Source organism: Trachemys scripta, chromosome 13, assembly GCF_013100865.1.
Source record: "Trachemys scripta elegans isolate TJP31775 chromosome 13, CAS_Tse_1.0, whole genome shotgun sequence".
Taxonomy (NCBI): domain Eukaryota; kingdom Metazoa; phylum Chordata; order Testudines; family Emydidae; genus Trachemys; species Trachemys scripta.
In genome coordinates this window covers 14259627-14278866 of record NC_048310.1, presented here as the reverse complement: position 1 = coordinate 14278866, position 19240 = coordinate 14259627, and the positions used below count along the sequence as shown (strand labels likewise).

The 19240-nt window shown below is 39.6% G+C and overlaps 1 protein-coding gene across 1 annotated transcript in view; it reads left to right on the top strand.

The window, feature by feature from the left end:
• The window catches only part of VAT1L (vesicle amine transport 1 like), an 88191-nt gene extending 76957 nt beyond the window's left edge, over nucleotides 1-11234 (top strand). Inside the window, exons 8-9 of the mRNA XM_034788504.1 lie at nucleotides 6778-6861; nucleotides 10841-11234. Of these exons, the coding sequence (XP_034644395.1) occupies nucleotides 6778-6861; nucleotides 10841-10939 (183 nt within the window). The 3' untranslated portion in view covers nucleotides 10940-11234. The remainder of the gene's footprint in view (nucleotides 1-6777; nucleotides 6862-10840) is intronic.
• The last annotated feature ends 8006 nt before the right edge of the window (nucleotides 11235-19240 follow it).

Sequence of the window (19240 nt, the reverse complement as noted above, 5' to 3'; positions counted from 1 at the left end):
TTATTTATATATGTATATTATTTTGTTGCAACTACTTCTTAAAAATCAGAAAATGAAACTACTAATTGTCTAATTTGGGTGACTGCAGCTAACCAATCATCATATTTAACCTTGAACTTCTTCTCATGAAGAGATGCATTCCATATGAATCAGATGCTGCAGTTCTGCAGGCCTCGCTAATTGCAGATGGACATTATTAATAAAATCATACTCAGGCAGCAACACTGATATAGCGCGATTCCTAAAAGAGGTGGAATGAATACAAGGGATTTGGTTCCTTAGTTGTATTACAGTCTCATTTTAGAACTGATAGCAATAAAGTAGAACAAGATTATTACTTCAGCAGCCTTTTAAAAATTCATTTATTTCTCAGCAGAAATGGATTCCATATCTTTATTCATGTTCAGATAGATAAAGAAACAGTTAGCTATAGGAACCGTAAATGGTCATACTCAAGTTGTTTATTCATGGGAGTGCCTTTAAATAACCAGTTACATAGTTGTCCATCACCTCCTAAATTCTGACTTTTTACTTTTAATTGTAACTTTTTTTGCTTAGTTCTTAATTTGTTTTTATGTATAATTGCTTTCAAGGCACTAATTAAAGAGTGATTACAATAAAACTATCCCAGATTCCCATAATATACATCACTATCCGAGTCACTGGAGAAAAATAATGTGTGGTTATTATGTGGTAGTGTGCATTTTTAATGAAAAAGAACTATTGCAGTTCAAAAGTAAGAGTCTGCTTTGCCACTGGGCTTTAGCACAGCTAATGGGATACAGTAATCATTTTCCCTTTGCTCTAACAGGTAATCCAACAAATTCAAAGTATCATTGTTAGAAGGAAATGTACAGTAACCAACAATACTTTGCATTTCTACTAGATCTTTAAAGAGCTGTATGTAAAATGTGTATTTATTTTCATTAGACAACATGCTTGGATCTCTGTCAATTTTGGCACAGTAAAAAATTTGCTGTTATTGTAATTATAACTGTTTTAAAATATATATACTTTTAAAACCTCCTGTGGAGGTTTTGAAGTAAGAGCTGTTCAATTACTGTTTAATTACTGTGCCTTCCACTGTGGTGTATTCTGGCATTAGCTACCATGGATATGTTAATCCTATTAATGTCGACAAGATACATGATTAATTACTCCAAAACGATCTCAAGTTCCTCATATCTTAAGGCATCAGCACATGCTGGACTTTCAGTTTTCATAATGTAGTCAAATGTTAGAGTAATTCTTTGAATCGTGCTAATCTTTTCCCTACATCTTCAGAGCATACTAAAACAGGTGAATTGACTGGCCAATGTTCATCCCAAAAATCAACCACATAGAGGCCTACACATGGGATTTGGCCTGGGACATAGTGGATCTGTGTGTGATTATTCTTTTTATTGCTCGTGTAAAGGATCAGAGATGGTCACCATGTGCAATATAAGGGTTTTATTAATTAAAGGGTTTTGTTTTTTGGCACAGGGAAGCTGAGCAGCATCCTGTTCACAGTTGCCACGTGGTGCAGCATAGCTTCTGTGTTTGCGTACAGCTGTTGACACAATCAGTAATGGTCAGAATTCTCATTAGCACTAACATCCTTGCCTGGGGTGACTGGAAGCAAAATGAAGCATTAATGACCCACAGCGATCAGCAGTCCAGTAGGAAAGCCAGACAGCTGTGAACCAGTATTATGGGAGCATTGTGTATACCGGTATATAGAAAATAATATTAACTGTTTTTAAAAGTCCATGGTTTTTATATAATCCTAGGAATTAGAGACGGAAAAAGAGCAAGTTGCTGATCTAATCTAACCTCCTGTCATGCTGGATTCTTCACTAGAGGACATTTTTCCAGCACTTGGTGAAGTCTAGTTTTTTAAGTGTCTCAGAGAGCAAACCTATCCACCAAATGGATTTCCTAAATTAGGAATCCTGTTTTTAAAATGTAGCATCATCCATTCTTCTCTTTGAAGAAATGTAGAGCTTAGCTATTCAAAATCACAAACAATGTCAACTGGTCAATCCTAAAACTCCAGGACCTAAGACATCTGACCAGTCTGGATTTCCCATTCACTTTTCTGCTTTCAGTTTGGATGGTGTCTCATCTAATTTTTTTGGAGTGCTTCTTTGTATAAATAACATCTGAGGACTCAGTGACATAACGTGTTGCTGAACTTCTTCACAAGAAGAAAGAGGAAATCTAATTTGGCAGGAGATGAAAGTATTAAATCAGGCAGTTTTCCACAAGCTGCAGTTGTTGATTAAGATAATTGCCTTGACTTGGATGAGTAAAGAGGTCCCAAATTCCGGATTGATTGTTCAGCTATGGTGGGTATAATTCATAGTGAAAAGATTTTGGGGGATGTGAAGTTATTAAAAAGAAAAGGATAATAACAAATAGTGAAGAGGACACCAAATCAAACAGCTCTGTGTTTTTATGGAGTGTCTTAACCGAGACAACATGGTGGTCTTGGAGAAGATTTGATGCAGCTGTCAAACCCTAAAGCTCCAAAGAACACAGCTGTCATGAAACCTATTTCAGAACATCCTCTGACCTTTAATGCAAATGCATTTCTGCCCTTCCTCTTCTACCAAGGTCCATTGGCAGTAAGTGTTGCTCTTCTCAGCATGCTACACGATACAGATGGACAGAAATGGCTTTGATCCAACAGCAGCAGCTCTAAGCTCCCAACCATAACATCCCCCACAGGAAAATATACTGGGATAGGCTCTTTCACCGCAGGCCATCTCCTAGGCAGTTTAGTGAATTTATTTTAAATTGTTCCTATCTAGGCCTCATTAAGGAGTTCTGCTTTAAAAAGGATGATACGAGATGACTCGTGTGTGTAAATTAAATAAACAAAAACTTTGTTAAAAACGGTTATGGCTGCTCACATGCATATTACCACCAACACAGCCCTTCCCAGCTACAATCATGATTTAGCCTTCAATACTCTCCCTCACCTACATCTACCATCCCACTATGCACATTCATCCTCCCTCTGCTCTCCCCCTATAGTTCTTGGAGTGGGGAGCAAGAGGGAAATAGGTCTCCATCAGGCTGGACTGATATGAAAGAACTCCAGGGATTCATTTTATTGCAGTTTCCTACTCATCAGTATCTCTTCCTGCTACACAGGAGGACATGCTTCATATTCACAAGGCACTGTGCTTCTTTACAGTAGCATTGGCCATGCCAGCCTTTTCTTATTCTCCTCGAATGTGTGGAAATGTTTATTTGGTGCCAGTTCTGAGCTGTGTAATGCCTCTGTGGTGGTCATTGTGTCTCTGTTGAGCCTCTTGGGGCTAAAATCAATACCACAGTGGTAGTTTAAGCACCAAACATGCTCAGGTCAAATGGAGCCCAAAGTGTAGGTTGTATGAAAGCAAGCCTATCGGAATGTTTCTATGGCTTCCTTATTTCAATGGAAACCATTTTTAAGTAAGTAAACATTCCCTTGCAGTGTCTGCAACCCAAACACTCTATCACTGTGCTAATGCACAAGAAACCGAAAATGAAATTGACTAAACCACAAAAACTAAAAGTGAATCTTATTTGCCTATTTTGACTTTGAGTTGACAAATACAAACAGCAAACACACAGCATGATCAGTGACCAGTAATTTAGTGACAAGAAAGTCTGCTTGGCCTCTGAATGCTGCACAACTCCAGCAGTTCCTTGCTGGAGCTAATGATACAGGCCCTGTGGATGAAATTCAACCAGAGTTCAGAGAATCTGTATTAGACCCTCTTTATCACTTAAGTCCCACTTAAACTCAAGCCCAGAGAATGCAACTCAAATGGGGGTGACGTGATAAATAAGGCATGGGACCTCTGATTTGGAGTGAATGTCACCAGGATGCACTGACGTGCAATAGAGAGACATCAGTACAGATTGCTCTCATTTGAATAACTGTTATAATAATTATCAACAGCAGTGAGATCTAGTGGCAAAGAATGGTTTGGTTTTTCTTTTCCTAGCACCTTGAGGAAACAAGCTGCCACAGACTTATTTAACAAATATGAACTTTTGGCACCCATACACTGCAAAGTCTTCTACTACTTGCATGCATTTTACAGAAGCTTGATTCAGATACTGTGTAGCAAATGGAATTGCATTGGTACAGGGAAGGGCAAAACCAGGCCCATTGGCTAGGCAAGCAAGTTACAAATAACATTCTCATGTACAAATTTTGGAGAGTGAAATTGTAGCAGCTCTTTCAAACTTTTGGTCAAGTGGGGTTTTTTTTAAATATTATTCTTCATTGCTCCACCTGGATCCCATATCCAATATTGTTTTTAGAAATTGTAATGTTCCCTTCTCCTCTCGCCTGCTGTTTGCATTTGCAAGCTACTTAAGGGTATCCTAGAAACACACCTGAACCTTTCTCCAGAGTCTTAAACCTGATACTGTGCATGAAAAAAAATGCAGGGAAAGCACATTTTCTCAAATTTGCCTCACTTAATGTGAGATGGTGCAGATGATAATAAATGTTGTGTGCCTTGCTTTCGGCATGACATTTCTGGTGATAAGTTTCAACTGGTGGGCAAATGTGTTTGCTGGTTCCTTCAGTTCTGTCCTATTCATTTGGATTATTTATATTTTCTGTAATCTTTTAAAGACTAGATTTAGCTGAAAAGGTTTTTTTTAAAAAGAAACTGCTTCTTCTTTAGGGACTCTGTTGGTTGTTCTTAAAAGAATATTTTCTGAAAAGAATTCCTAGGCTCACAGAATGTATCCTGTTCAGTACAGAAAGCTTAACAGGATAACTGGGCTTACTGATCACTATACAGTTATTTCATAAAAGTCCGTGTGGTTCTATTTACACCATTTAAAAAGTCAACTTTTTGATGAAACCATCTGGGATTCCTGAAAAGAGGGAAGATTTCCAAAATTAAGTTACAGCAGGGTCCTTAATTGGAAAGCCTCTCATATTAGTAGTATATTTGTTTACATTATAAATGTACGTATTCATTCATGTTCTCACAGTTTTTTAAAGTCCAGCATTTTCTAATGTAGGGCACCATTGGGCAACACTTGGGTTGCAGAACTGAGGGTTCATTGGTTCCAATTTTCAAACATTGGGGTGGCATTTAATAAGGGATTTAGGGGTCCGGCTCTCATTGGATTTCAGTAGAAGTTGGTAGCCTTACTGTCTTAGGCACTTTTAAAGAGCCAAGTCAAGATGTCTAAAGTTAAGTATCTACATCCATATTTGGGCCCTAACTGACCATGCTAAGTATCCAGGTCCTGATTTATGCCCTTAAATGTAGTGCAGGGTTCATGGAGCAATGTTTAGTTTCAAACTTCCATGCTAACCAGTTTAATAATGTAATAAAGCTGTGTCACAGGTGGTAGGTCTTATTAACATATAATTCTGTGTTTTACGTTCTTGCCTCAACACATCCCATTGTTCTGGGGAAAAAAAATGAAGTGACAATGATATGAAACACCCTTTATAGGCAATGTTCACAGTTACTGAAGTTTCCCAGCATTAAAGTGAGGGAAGTGTCTACCCCCTTCCAATCCTCGACTATTAAATAATGTCTACATTTTATGCATCAAATAGCCAGTAAAACAAACACACACAGAGTATTCCATTTCATCAACACACAGCTCCCATGAGTTCTGAAACTTCACACAAGCTCCTCTCCAACGCACTGGTGAGCTGAGGTTTTTTTGTTCCTTTCTCACACGTACTAATTACATTCAGCTGGTAAATGTCTTTTTTTCAGTGGTATCTGAAGGACACACAAAAAATTGGAAATGCACATTGCTTATGCACTGAGGGGTTAAATTATGGCATTAGCCACAGCCATGCATTTGGTGTAGTGTATATAGCATTGCTCCCGCATGCAAAAAAGGTATTCATTGAAAACCATGACAGACTAATTGAAAATATAGTAGTTGAATATATTCCTATAATGAATACATTCAGTGAAAACAGTCTGCTCACAGATATTCTGCGAAGAGAAAAAGAGGCAGAATGAACTTTTTGTTGAGAATTACTGGCTGATCACTACTTGCATTAGTTTGCAGTTCAGGTGACCATACTATAATTTGTTATTTGTATTAAACTAGCACCTAGAGACCCTGATCAAGACAGAGATCCTACTGTGTTAGGTGCAATACAAAAGAGAATCCCTGGGCCCAAGTATTTATAATCTAAATAGACAGTGCCAAACATATAATTTTTTAGAGCTGGCTGGGAACTTTTTGACAAAACGTTTTTGTTGGTGGTGTTTGTTATGTCAATTCATTAAAACTTTATATGGGGATGTACTGGGTTTGATGAAACTTTAATCAGAAGGGCCTTTCAGGTCCATGATGGAATTTCTGGTCAAAACAAGAGGGAACAGCCAGTGAGAGAAAAGGTCACCTCAGAATATCTAATGGCCCACTGGTTAGGACACTTGCCTGGGCTGTAGAAGACCTGGTTTCAAATCCATGTTCTGCCCGATTTGGAGAAGGGACTTGAACCCTCCTACATCCCCAGTGAGTGCCTTGAACACTGGACTATTGGCTATTCTGGCAGAGGTCTCTCTTTGGTTTTTGAATGAAAAATTTGACAGGTCTCTGTTGTATCCCAATGAAGAACAAGAACAGTTTACGAAGTCACAGGATGGGAAAACTATTTCCTGGCTAATTCTCCTCATTTTTCTTTATAAGGGACAATATGAGCATCATGGAGAATAGCTGTCACTTTAGTATGAATATAAAATACTGGTTTCTGAATTCCTACATCCTTGGAATTTAACATTTTTTGTCTTACAGGTGAAGGAGGCCATGCAGCGAATCCATGACAGGGGCAATATAGGAAAACTTATTCTGGATGTGGAGAAGGCACCCACTCCACTGGTGAGTGAAAAGCACTGAGTATACAACAACTGTTATCATACAAATTACAGTGTGTCATCAACTCTGAATTAAGCAACAGAGGGTCCTGTGGCACCTTTGAGACTAACAGAAGTACTGGGAGCATAAGCTTTCGTGGGTAAGAACCTCACTTCTTGCATCTGAAGAAGTGAGGTTCTTACCCACGAAAGCTTATGCTCNCCCCCCCCCAATCAAAGTAATGCAATAAGATTTTCCAGAAGCAATACTGGCTTGTATTTTGAGAGACAGAGATGACCATTTTACCTATGAAATGAACTGCTGTGGCTATTTACTGCAAATCTCTTTCAGAACAAGAACTACAATTTGTACTGTACCTTACGATGCAAATTAAATATTGTGATTGTTGGTTTTGACTTTGTCTCTTTAGGTGATATATATCTGGTAGAAAACCACAGGCAAAATAATTAATTCAGAGTTAAGTATCAGAGGGGTAGCCATGTTAGTCTGAATCTGTAAAAAGCAACAGAGGGTCCTGTGGCACCTTTGAGACTAACAGAAGTACTGGGAGCATAAGCTTTCGTGGGTAAGAACCTCACTTCTTCAGATGCAAGAAGTGAGGTTCTTACCCACGAAAGCTTATGCTCCCAGTACTTCTGTTAGTCTCAAAGGTGCCACAGGACCCTCTGTTGCTTTTTACAGATTCAGACTAACATGGCTACCCCTCTGATACTTAACTCTGAATTAATTATTTTGCCTGTGGTTTTCTACCAGATATATATCACCTAAAGAGACAAAGTCAAAACCAACAATCACAATATTTAATTTGCATCGTAAGGTACAGTACAAATTGTAGTTCTTGTTCTGAAAGAGATTTGCAGTAAATAGCCACAGCAGTTCATTTCATAGGTAAAATGGTCATCTCTGTCTCTCAAAATACAAGCCAGTATTGCTTCTGGAAAATCTTATTGCATTACTTTGATTGGGGGGGGGGGAACAACACAGCATCTATTTCTGTCTCTGATGGAAAACAAATTGCTGTTCCATGTAATACTAGAATGCTACATTAGTGGAGATAATGCAGTGGATTGAAGCCAAACAGACCAAATCAACTTATCTTTACCTATCAACACAAGAGAGTACTCCCCTTAAAACCAGCGTATCTACAGAATTGCCTTCCCAGTGCCATATAAAGGACAGGATGTGTCTTGGGTAGGAACCAGCTAGTGATTTCTTTAAACTCTGTTGAAAACGCCAGGTATGCTGCTATTTTGGGTAAAGTCATGCTTTGTAAGCTTTAATGTAATGATAATTGTACTTGTTCCTGAGCAGCGCCTGAGAGAGAAGGAACATGATGGATCTACTGAAACTAAATGTTGTGTTCAGACTGAGCCCAGCACATCAAGATGCTGAGAGTGAAAGGTTACAGAGAAATATTTGGTAGAGGGAAGTCAAAAGGATCAAGCCCAAACATTGGCTGTTTACATTGGAAAGAGTAATAGAAGAAAAGCAGGAACAAATTAACTAGAGATGGGTCTAAAATGCACAGTTTGGATTCAGATCTGAAGTACTCCCCATTTGGAGAGAGGTGGTTTGGATGTGCTCTAAAATTGACCACAAGTTACTTAATACTGTATATAACCCTCACAAGGCAGCAGGAAACCTGACTTAAAGGCTATTGGAGTCTCACACATGGAAACCAGACACTATTTGACACCAGACACTCAATTGAGCCCTAAAACTGTAAAACACAGCAGAGCAATAAAGAGTGAGAAAAGAGGAGGAGTCTCCAACACTGCATTAATACATATTAAGCCATCTAGTCTCTTGATAATGCACATGCCTAATTGCCATTAGTGTCTGTGGAAGCTACAGACTTAGAAAGTGAGAGGATATGTGATCTATTTTCACAAACGCTGAAGGGAATTCATTCAGAAATATGAGGAATTTCATAATGTCACTTGTGTGTCCATTAAAATAAGGTTGCGTTTATTTATTTCATTTCATTTCATTTCCATGGGGTTTCAAGAGCTAGCAACAATCTAATAGAGCAGCTATAATTTTGGCTGGACTCCTTTTTTTTCCCCTCCAGAGTTTATAGTTATTCATTGTCCTTAGTTAGGGAACCCAAACTGCAGTATGAACACTAGAGTATTTCATGATTCTGTTCTAATTCATAACAATAGAGCAATACTATTGCAAACTCATCTGCTACTCTGAAGGTAAGTATTTAGCTGTACTGGACTTTGGCATCAGGAGTGGGATGAAGGGATCCAAATGGGACAAGGAACTCCAAAAAGAGAGAAATAAGTTAGAAACAATAATCCACAAATATATTCAGAGCAGTAGGGGAAAAGTGATTGTAGCCATTTTCCCCAGGGTTACCTCTTATTCTTCTGGTTTTCAAAGAATGGAAGAATACATAGTAAAACTGCCTTCTTTCCCCAAATATGTTTCCAAGTAAGTTGTTTATTGTGAAATTAAGGAGTCAGGTTCTTACTGCAATAAGCCATTCCAGGGCATGCATAATTAACTTATTGGTACCCTCATGCAATACACCCCTCTGAGGCTGAGCCCACCAATGAACTCTCCATTGTGGACTATTGTGATCTATAGGCAGAAAACTAAATCAAAGCTTGATGCTATTAATGTTTGGTTTTTAATTCCTTATTTCATACAGGTTTAGAAAATACCTATAACAGGGGTCGGCAACGTTTGGCACGCGGCTCGCCAGGGTAAGCACCCTGGCAGGCCGGGCCAGTTTTATTTACCTGCTGACGCGGCAGGTTCGGCCGATCGCAGCCCCCACTGGCTGCGGTTCGCCGTCCCGGGCCAATGGGGGCGTTGGGAAGCGGCGCGGGCGAGGGATGTGCTGGCCGCAGCTTCCTGCTGCCCCTATTGGCCCAGGACGGCGAACCGTGGCCAGTGGGGGCCGCAATCGGCCGAACCTGCCACGTCAGCAGGTAAATAAAACTGGCCCGGCCCGCCAGGGTGCTTACCCTGGCGAGCCACGTGCCGAACGTTGCCAACCCCTGACCTATAAAGTCAAATGAGGATTTCACCATGTACTAAGTAGGATAGTCTTAGTTAGCAAGAAAATTCAGTATCCATGGTCTATGCAGATGAATGCAACAAGGATGTCTCATGGAACATGTAAAATGACTACAATTCTGTTTATGCCTGTTTGACCTCAGTCAAATTGGAAAGATGTAATATAAGCATTTGTTGCATCTTTGCAATTTACACAGCATATAATAACCATTCTCAGCTGGAAAAAAGATGCTGTGCTCTTTAAATACTACTATGGATTAATATTTTGTGTGGTTATCTACAACCTGAAGTAGTTCCTGCACTACACAATAGAAATCTAGCATCTGTCCCACCATTAAATTACATTGTATTTTCACTGTAATGATGTTGATTCAGTACCTATTTATCCTATGGCAGCAAGTATATGTACATTCACATGCCCAGTGGGCCTATAAAAAATTGGTCCTATATTTGTTTTTATACAAAACAAATAACCATTCTGTGGGTTCCTAAGACACTGTGCCTGCTTGAATATTTGTAGGACCGGATGCCATCTATTAACACTCACCAAAGTATCTTGCTATTCGCTTTTGTGAGGCAACGGATTCTGAAGGATTCATAAAACACATGATGGATGCACTTTGTGACCCTCCCACAAATTTGTCTTTCATATATGGGAGCCTTGATGTTATTTTGCTACCAATACACACATCAAACCCAATTGCACAAATGTCGTCCATAGCAGCTCCTGATAAATAATTCAACTGTGTAATCCTTTGGAGAATGGTTTATGATCTTACACTGAAATTGATGTACAACAGACAAATCTTTTTGCACAGATAGAATGTGCATTTTCAGTTTTTAACAAAGTTTTCTTTTTTTTTAAATGTCACTTTATCAGGTGAGTCAAGCTAAAATAAAAATAGCTGAAAAACCACCATAAACATTGTGATTTCCTTCATTTTGTTCACAGATGGCCAATGACAGCACAGAGACAAGTGAAGCAGGAGAAGAGGAGGAGGACCATGAAGGGGACAATGAGAATAAAGAACGCATGCCATTTATCCAGTAACCCTTAAGAATGGGGGATGGGGGAAAACAGAAAGATTGATTGTGTAGAAGGGAACAAGACTGGGAAATCTATTCTGTGCATCAGTGAACAAATGCTGTAGTACAGTGTGTGTTGTATTTGTCTGCAGCCAGCTGAGCTATAAATTGTTGATCATTGTTGTTTTGAACTCAAGTGCCATTCCCATCCAGTGCAGTATTATGACATTCCATAGTGTGATGGCCAGTCTGTAAGAGTCCCATTGATTTTCTTTTCCTATCTAAAAGCCTTATTAACGTACTGCGTAATTTTAGATGGGCATCTTTCTTCATGTGAATTTGTGTAATGTTTTTTCAGTTCGGAGATTTGTTTTTTTTTAATTCCCTGCCCATCGTCTGGTATTCTCCAGTAATCAGAGGGAGGGCTTTCAGTTTGTGGACTTTCAGTAAAGAAGGTCAAAACATAGCATTTCTTTGAGACACAAATAAGAGGCTGCAAAGAAGACAAATTCTGTTTCCCTGAATCGTGCTACTTCATCTCATAAACAGTTCTGTCTTAAGTTTTAAAAAATACCTCATTTGTAACCCTAGATAATATATGGTAGAGTCTGAAAGAAAATATGCCGGAAGTCATTACTAAGCAGCTTTGATTAGTGTTGTATAACCACATTAGTCATCAGCACTACAAATTAAATGGAAATTAATGCATGGTGCCAAATGTCATGCTTACTGTTGACCTTGTGTTACTTGCAAGGAAAAGTCAATGGGCCACTTTTTCTGCCCAGTGCTTCTTAACCGTATGAAACTTACCAAATTTACTGTTGATTCAACAGCACCTCTTCCCAAGGTTTAATTTGAGCTGGCTGTGTCCAAAAGCCGAAGCAAGCATATTCTTAGTGATATTTAAAAGCTGGCTATCAGTTGGGATCATTGTTCAGCTCATGGAATAGATGTTATTTTGTTGGCTGAGTTTACACTTCTGAAATCACTAGTGGACTAATAAGCTGAGTAATGGTGCCCAACTCCTACAAAGATTAATCAATTTGATCACAACTCTTAGGCCTCAATTCCATCAGCACTTATGCACATGAATAACTTTACACAGGTGAGTAATCCTGCTGCTGATCTGTTCTGATCTGTAAAGTTAGTCACGTGTGAAAATGTTTGCAGGCTCGAGCCCTTAAGAACATGTAGTGTATCTACCTCTCACTAATCGAAACAAAAACAAAATATGACACTGAAATAAATATGCTTGTCCCTATCTTCCATTTACCCAAGTTGCAGCTACACAGTTCTTCCATGGTCCTTTTTTTTTTTTTAAATGACTGCAGCCACTCACAGAAGTAGTAAAGGCATGTCCAAGACTTCATATTCTGACAATTCCCTTTTGGATTTAATATCTTTTTCACAAAAGAAAACACTTCTCTCAGATGCCAAGTTAGCTGATCTCCTAAACCTAGCAGTATTATGTAGTGATCAAAGTAAAAAATGGGTTTCTCAGGCTTTTCTCAATGTAATGGGAAAGATAGGTCTGGATGACTTGTGTGTGTGATTTTTAGAAGATTCTCTCTTCTTTTCCCCTCCCCCCTTTCTCTTTTCCTGTTTAATCCATGCTCCCTGAGTAGCAATGTCCATCTCTTTACTCTGTGCTCATGCAGTTGCTGCTCTAATACTAGTTAATTGTGCAGAATGTTCATTTTAAATGGGTTTACTGTGGGTTGAAAAAAAATTACAAATAATGAAAAAAGCCAACTAGACAGTTTATAGAGAAAAATGCCACAGAAAAAGCTGCCGTTGAAATACAAAACAGAATTTCAGTTTTTTTATAGAATTTAATGCAGAACTTCAGCATCATTGTATCATCTTGTCATGCCGGTATTTATCTAAGGTATTAGTGCCACATTAGGCCCAGGTTTGCCATCACAATGCAGACCAAATGAATTCAGTGAGAGTTTTACATGCATTGGGACTGCTAAATTGAGCCTTTAAAGGAATCACCATTTAATTTTTGTCACATACGATGACAACAGTAAGAAGAATGGTTGGGTATCTTTGTTTAAAAGTTACTGAAGCAATTTTGTCCTGCAACACACTTAAAACATAATTCATGACTTTTCATTTGACACTAAACTGAGCAATATTGCTAGTAACCCTGAGCTGGCAGTAAAGTGGCATTCCCAAGGCCTTAGATAACTAGGGCAAGCAGAGTAACAAACCAGTTCTTCTGTTAATACCACAGTCTTGGTGGGACTGCACTTAAATTTCCTTTCAAGTCAAATAAAGATTAACATTCCTAGAGTATCTGTAGAAATGGTAGAGGACAATGATCAAAAGAAACCATTTTTCTCATTCTTTCTGGTTATTTTAGTGAGGCAAAAATACTTCTGATGCAACTCATGCCAATTTAGGGCCAGTTTCTGAGCTCCAAAACAACACCTTAAAGGGCTGGAGAAATTCCACTGGATACAATCAATTTCCTCCAGATCTACCCTCCCCGAACATGGGCTAACTTCTACTCTCCATTACACTGGTGTAAATCTGGACTAAGTGAAGATCCTGTCCTGCTTCCATTGAAATTAATGGGAGTTTTGCAATTAGCTTCAGTGGAATCAGGATTGGGCTGTGAGAGCAGAATTTGACCCACTAGCCCTTAGAGTTTACTGAAGCTTCACAAAAGGTGGCATCTCTTTTGTCTGGTATGTTACAGACCATTCAGAAGAAAATGATAGTAGTTAGGCTGTTATTACTGAACAAAACCCTCTCACAGTCTAAGCAAATATTTGCATTTACCACTTGCTAACTCTGTCAGTTAAACGACTTCTCTCTAGATAATTGATTGGTTTGAAATAAATTATTTCTCAATTTTGCCTTAAGGAACTGTGAAACCTTCTCTTTAACTTAAGTCTGATTGAAGTGAACTGAAACGTTGTTTAATTGTCTTGTTGCTTTAGAGCTTTTGTTATATTGTGCCTACAAAGCAAATTATGTTTACATAAAAATATAAATAAAATATTACGTATAGCATTACCCTGGAGTGGAGTCACTCGTTCTAGTATACTGCTCCTGTTTGGGAGGAGATTAAGATAGGTTAAGAAAAAGAACACTTTTATTGCAAAATACACTGGACCAGGGTCATTAAAACCAACTGAAAACACTGCCTTACGGAACAGTAACAACTCAGACATAAAATGTTCTATGATATTACAAAGAATTGGTGTTTTTAACAGTCTGTGAGAAAGGTCAGACTATCACAGCAGCATTTTTGTGAAGTGTTAGGGGGAGGAATCAGTGACTTTCACAGCATGTAAACACCAACTTTCACAATGTTCTCTCTGATTGCATTGAGATAAATCTGGGCATGCATGTCACAGTCACAGTAAAAACTGCCCCCCCCAATGGGGTCCCCCAGGTGAGCACCAGCATTGTGTATTGCTAACACTTATATATGCATGGGAAGGGATCTTGGGAAGGGTTGAAGGTGTGAGTGTGGAGTGAAAGATTCCTTTGCAGGTTGCAAGAGGCCGAGGGGGAGGAAGGGAGAAAGGAACGGATTAACTCAACGATCCAGCTAGGCTCGAAGATAAGGAACGAAACTGCAGCCCAAGGCCAACACACACAAACAAGCTCCCTGCTGTCAAGCAGCCAGAAGCTTGTGAGAAAGGAGAACTGAGCCAGACAGACCTGACGAGGTTGCAAAACTAGACAGGTTGCGAAGGCCAGTGAGCTGAAAACAACAGCCTCGCGACCCTGAAGACAGTGTGTTTTGGGGAAACTAAGAGAGCCGCGGAAGGCCAGTTCAGACTGGTACTGAGAGCACGGGGGGCATAGGAGGGGCGAAGGTCCATAGACGAAAATTGCTCCCAGAAGAACCCAGGGCTTAAAACCCTCCCAAGAGCTGAAGCAAGTCGGAGATCAAAAGCGGACCCTAGATGGCCTGTGCACAGGATAGAACTCTTGTCTACCCTTCCCCCAATTCTTCTTACGTTATACCCAGGCTTGGCCAGCCTTGGGTTGTGCGTGTGTGAGTATGAAAGTGGGTTAGGGCCTGGGCACTAACGCTTTCTTCCTTCCTCCGAGTGACGTGGGGCGTACCCAGCACTCACTGCTGTTATTTGATTAATAAAGCTTTAAACTTAGTCACTTGGTGTGCTCCTTCAGCTCCTCCCCTAAAGATCCTGCGACCTCAGCCTGATCACCTGAAGCCCTAGGCAGATTGGTAACATAAATCTGTCACATACACATTAACAACAGAGGCAATTTTTTCCCTTCAGAAAGTAATAAGATATTTTTAGTTAATGGGATCAGGTTTTTTCCCCCTCCTTCCTGATTTACTCACTGGAGTTCTATTTAAGTCAGTCGAGCCAACTTGTGTAAGGGCTTGTCTACATTACCCGCCGGATTGGCAGGCAGGGGTCGATTTATCGCTTCTAGTCTAGACGCGATAAATCGACCGCCGAGCACTCTCCGTCAACTCCAGTACTCTACCAGGGCAAGAGGCATAGGTGGAGTCAATGGGAGAGCATCAGCCATTGACTTACCGCAGTGAAGACACTGTGGTAAGTAGATCTAAGTACGTCAACTTCAGCTACGTTCTTGACATAGTTGAAGTTGCGTAACTTAGATCGATTTCCCCTCTCCCCCTCCTTCCCCTCCCACCCCCCCGAGTATAGACCAGGCCTAAGTGAAAGAACCACATACATGATTATGATCTGAAACAATCAGGGAGGGACTGGTTGGAAGGGAGGTTATGTGGCTTTGTGCACAGTATTGGGAGTAAGAAGCAGGGTCGGCTCCAGGCACCAGCTTGGCAAGCAGGTGCTTGGGGCAGCCACTCCGGAGAGGGGCGGCAGGTCCAGCAATTCGGCGGACGGTCCCTCACTCCCACTCGGAGTGACGGATCTTCCGCCAAATTGCCGGCTTTTTTTTTTTTTTTTTTTTGGCTGCTTGGGGCGGCCAAAACCCTGGAGCCGGCCCTGGTAAGAAGACCTGACTTCTAGTTGCAAAGCTGCAACTAACTTGCTATATGACATTGGCCAAGTCACTTAACAGGTCCCTTCTCAGTTTCCTCATCGGACTCTGATTTAGACAAATAGCCAATATAGTAATAAGGGAGCCTTCCCATATACTGATACTGACACTGGGCCATATTCTGCCCTCAGATGCATCTAAACCAGCTATCTAGGCAGTTAGGCTTAGATTTTCAAAGGTATTTACTCAAGATACTCCCAATGGGAGTTAGGCACCAAGGTGCTTTTGAAAATCGAAGCAGGTTCTGAACTGCATCTTTACATGCCTTAATACCTTTAAAAAGCTGGCCATTAAGTCCTGACTCTGAAAGGTGCTGAGCGTCCCTTAGCTTATGTTAAATCCCATGGGAGCTGAGGGAACTGAGCACCTCTCCAAAGCATTCAGCACCTAGCAGAATTGAGGCCCTTACTGCATACTACGCTCATCACTGTGAGGCCAGTGAATGAATTTGACACAACGAGCTAAAAGTGTGTTGTAACTTTAACTGTCAGTTTCCTGGGCTTTGCAGGTTTAAGTCAAGGGTATGTTTGTAGTTGATGCCTCCTTCACCTCACAGGAGTGTTGTAAGTATTAACTGGTCAATATCTGTAGAGTGCTTTGACAAAAAGGGCTATGTAAGAGCTACGTACTATTATTATGCAGGGTGTCCCTAAGGACATGAAACATCTCACAGCCAAGTTTCATCCACTCCAGGTGTGTTGATTAGACTATATAATCTTCTGAATGCATTCTTACGAGCTCTATGGATATGTCTTTGATTCACATCCTGAAGATTGGGTGTGCTTTTAATTATTGTGAAAGCCATCAGATCATTAGCAGTGGGATGTGTGTGTGTGTGTGTGTATATACATACACACAGACCCCAGTGCTATTGATCTGATGGCTTTCACAATATTATATATAAACCAGTGATGATAACTTTATACACGTATATCCTCTCAGCACACCTATCAAAGTGATGTTTTTGATTTAGTAGCTCCATTAGAAGTCTCTTGTGTGAATTTCCAGTTCTCCATTGACTTCATTGCTAAGGAACCCATTTTAACTAGCTGACTTTTTCCAGGCCATTACTTCTTACTCCCACCTTTTTTTCAATAGCAAGTTTCAATGGCTAGTTCAAATGACTTGACATTTCAGAATAAATGTCTTGCTGAAGGATTGTATGAAGTGAGGCATCCTTCTATCTAGTGAGTTCCTATAAATGAGCTTCTTTGAACTAATGAATGCCTGGCATTTTCACCTGGTTGCTTAGATTTCAGATAATACTGAAACCTGTCTGTACTGTGACATGATACCTCTGGCACATGAATACCACCTCTGATATTGGGCTGCCAATAGTAGCATGGGATTTCTACATTCTTTACTTGGGTTTTTCAGCGGGCTTTTTTGCCTGAAAAAAAGAGGACAGGGGTTCCAGATCTAAGAGCTCCATTGGTTGTTTGCTCAGCTATCAACACAGCCAGCAGTCATTTCTATGATTCATTGAAGTTCAAGATGAAAAAGACCTGTTAGACCATCCAGTCCATTTCCATGCCAATATAAGCTTGTTTCCCATATCACATGCTTTGGTGTCTTGTGCAGTGACTACTGAAGGTAAGCAGAGCTGCTAGTCTTCACATTGCAAGTTACAGTTTATAAAATATCAACTCACTACTTAGGTGTGAAGATATTCAGAAGATCCAAAATGCACATTCTCTGATCAAACAATGGACTTAAGCCTACAGAGTATCAAAGTGGAAAAGTTTTGCTAACTCTTCTGAGAAAAGCGTTCTACTGATGGGACTTGTGAGTAACCCATAATGGAATCGGATGGGGAACAAAGGACCTGGTATAAGACAGTGACTTGGAATAATTAAATGTGAGCAGGGGCTGAAGGCAGCCTTAGAAAAGAAAATAAGAGCGATGCAGCAAATATATGTGGAGATGAAGGACACTCATTTAAAGATTACTTAAGCAGAATATGAAAAGGCTAAGATGCATAGTGGCTTATTTCAGAGACAGCTAATGTTTGAAGGCATGGGGGAAACAGAAGGAACTAGGTTTCCTCTCTTCCTCAGGCAGAGTAGATCATCAGACTCCATCCCCACACCCGTTACGCACAACCCCACCTTCTTTCTCTGAAGCTTTAATTACTGCAGTTTGGAGGCATCTCTGAGGAGATTACAGATATCTGCACATATAGAAGAGCCAATCCTTCGGACCTACCATAGGCAAAACTCATATCTACTTCAAAGGGAGCGAACTATGCATACTGTAAAGGCATGAGGGCAGCAATTATGAGACTCAGCGCTGAATTAATCCATCGTGGTAAATTATTTATTTAGTGAATTTCACTTCTCCTTGGTTTTGACTTTCTGCATTTAAAATAATCATTCATTAGTCTAAATTATTTGCCAAACAATTTTGGATGAATAGCCTTGGTCTGTAGATTGGGTGTCAGCAGTTCGCTGTGAATATATGATAGTCAAACTTTGAGCTGCCTTGCTTAGTTTTGACTGGACATGTAGGTCACGTGATATGTTTCCACTCCCTGAGTGGAAAGAGTGTATCTCTTAAAAGCATGTGAATACTCATGCTTATTAATTCAAAATTTATTTTTCATAATGCTTCTCCCACCTTGGTTTAAAATTCTCTATTTTCATGAATAGTCCTGCCAGTAAACTCATTTTCTGGACTTTTCCTAGAAATTAAACATCAAAGGAACATGAAGACATTCTATGTGAATTCATTAAAAAATTGAATGGATATTTGCAGATTTATTTATTTTTTTTACAATATAACTCAACTCTGACTATGTTCAACCTCAATTCTGTTCCCCTTTTTTGTTCTGTAATGGAAATAACCTGCTAGGAGTATATACTGTTAATTTTATATATAGTTTAATATGTATAATAAAGATTTGGAAAGGAAAATAATCTCAGGCTCATAATGTCAGAATTCTATATGTTTTATCATAGTATGGTGTGTGGATGGGGTAGAAGAATATTTTAATGAATGAACAATCTGTTTGGTGTTCTGAACTGTGCTGATTCTATAGGGTAAGTTTATGTACGAGAATGTAGACCTTACACATTTGTATATTGAACTGTAAGTGTAGCAATTAACACATGTAGCTTGTTTTTTGGTAGTCAATTTGTATACAACAACAAAAGACAAAATGAAACTGCCCATACCAAATAATCATCAGGAAATATTCTATGAGGAACATGGAGTAATCTACAAGAGGAAATATCACACATCTTATTCCAAAGAGCATGAAAAATAATTCTGAAGAGTAGCCTCAGCATTCCACACTGTC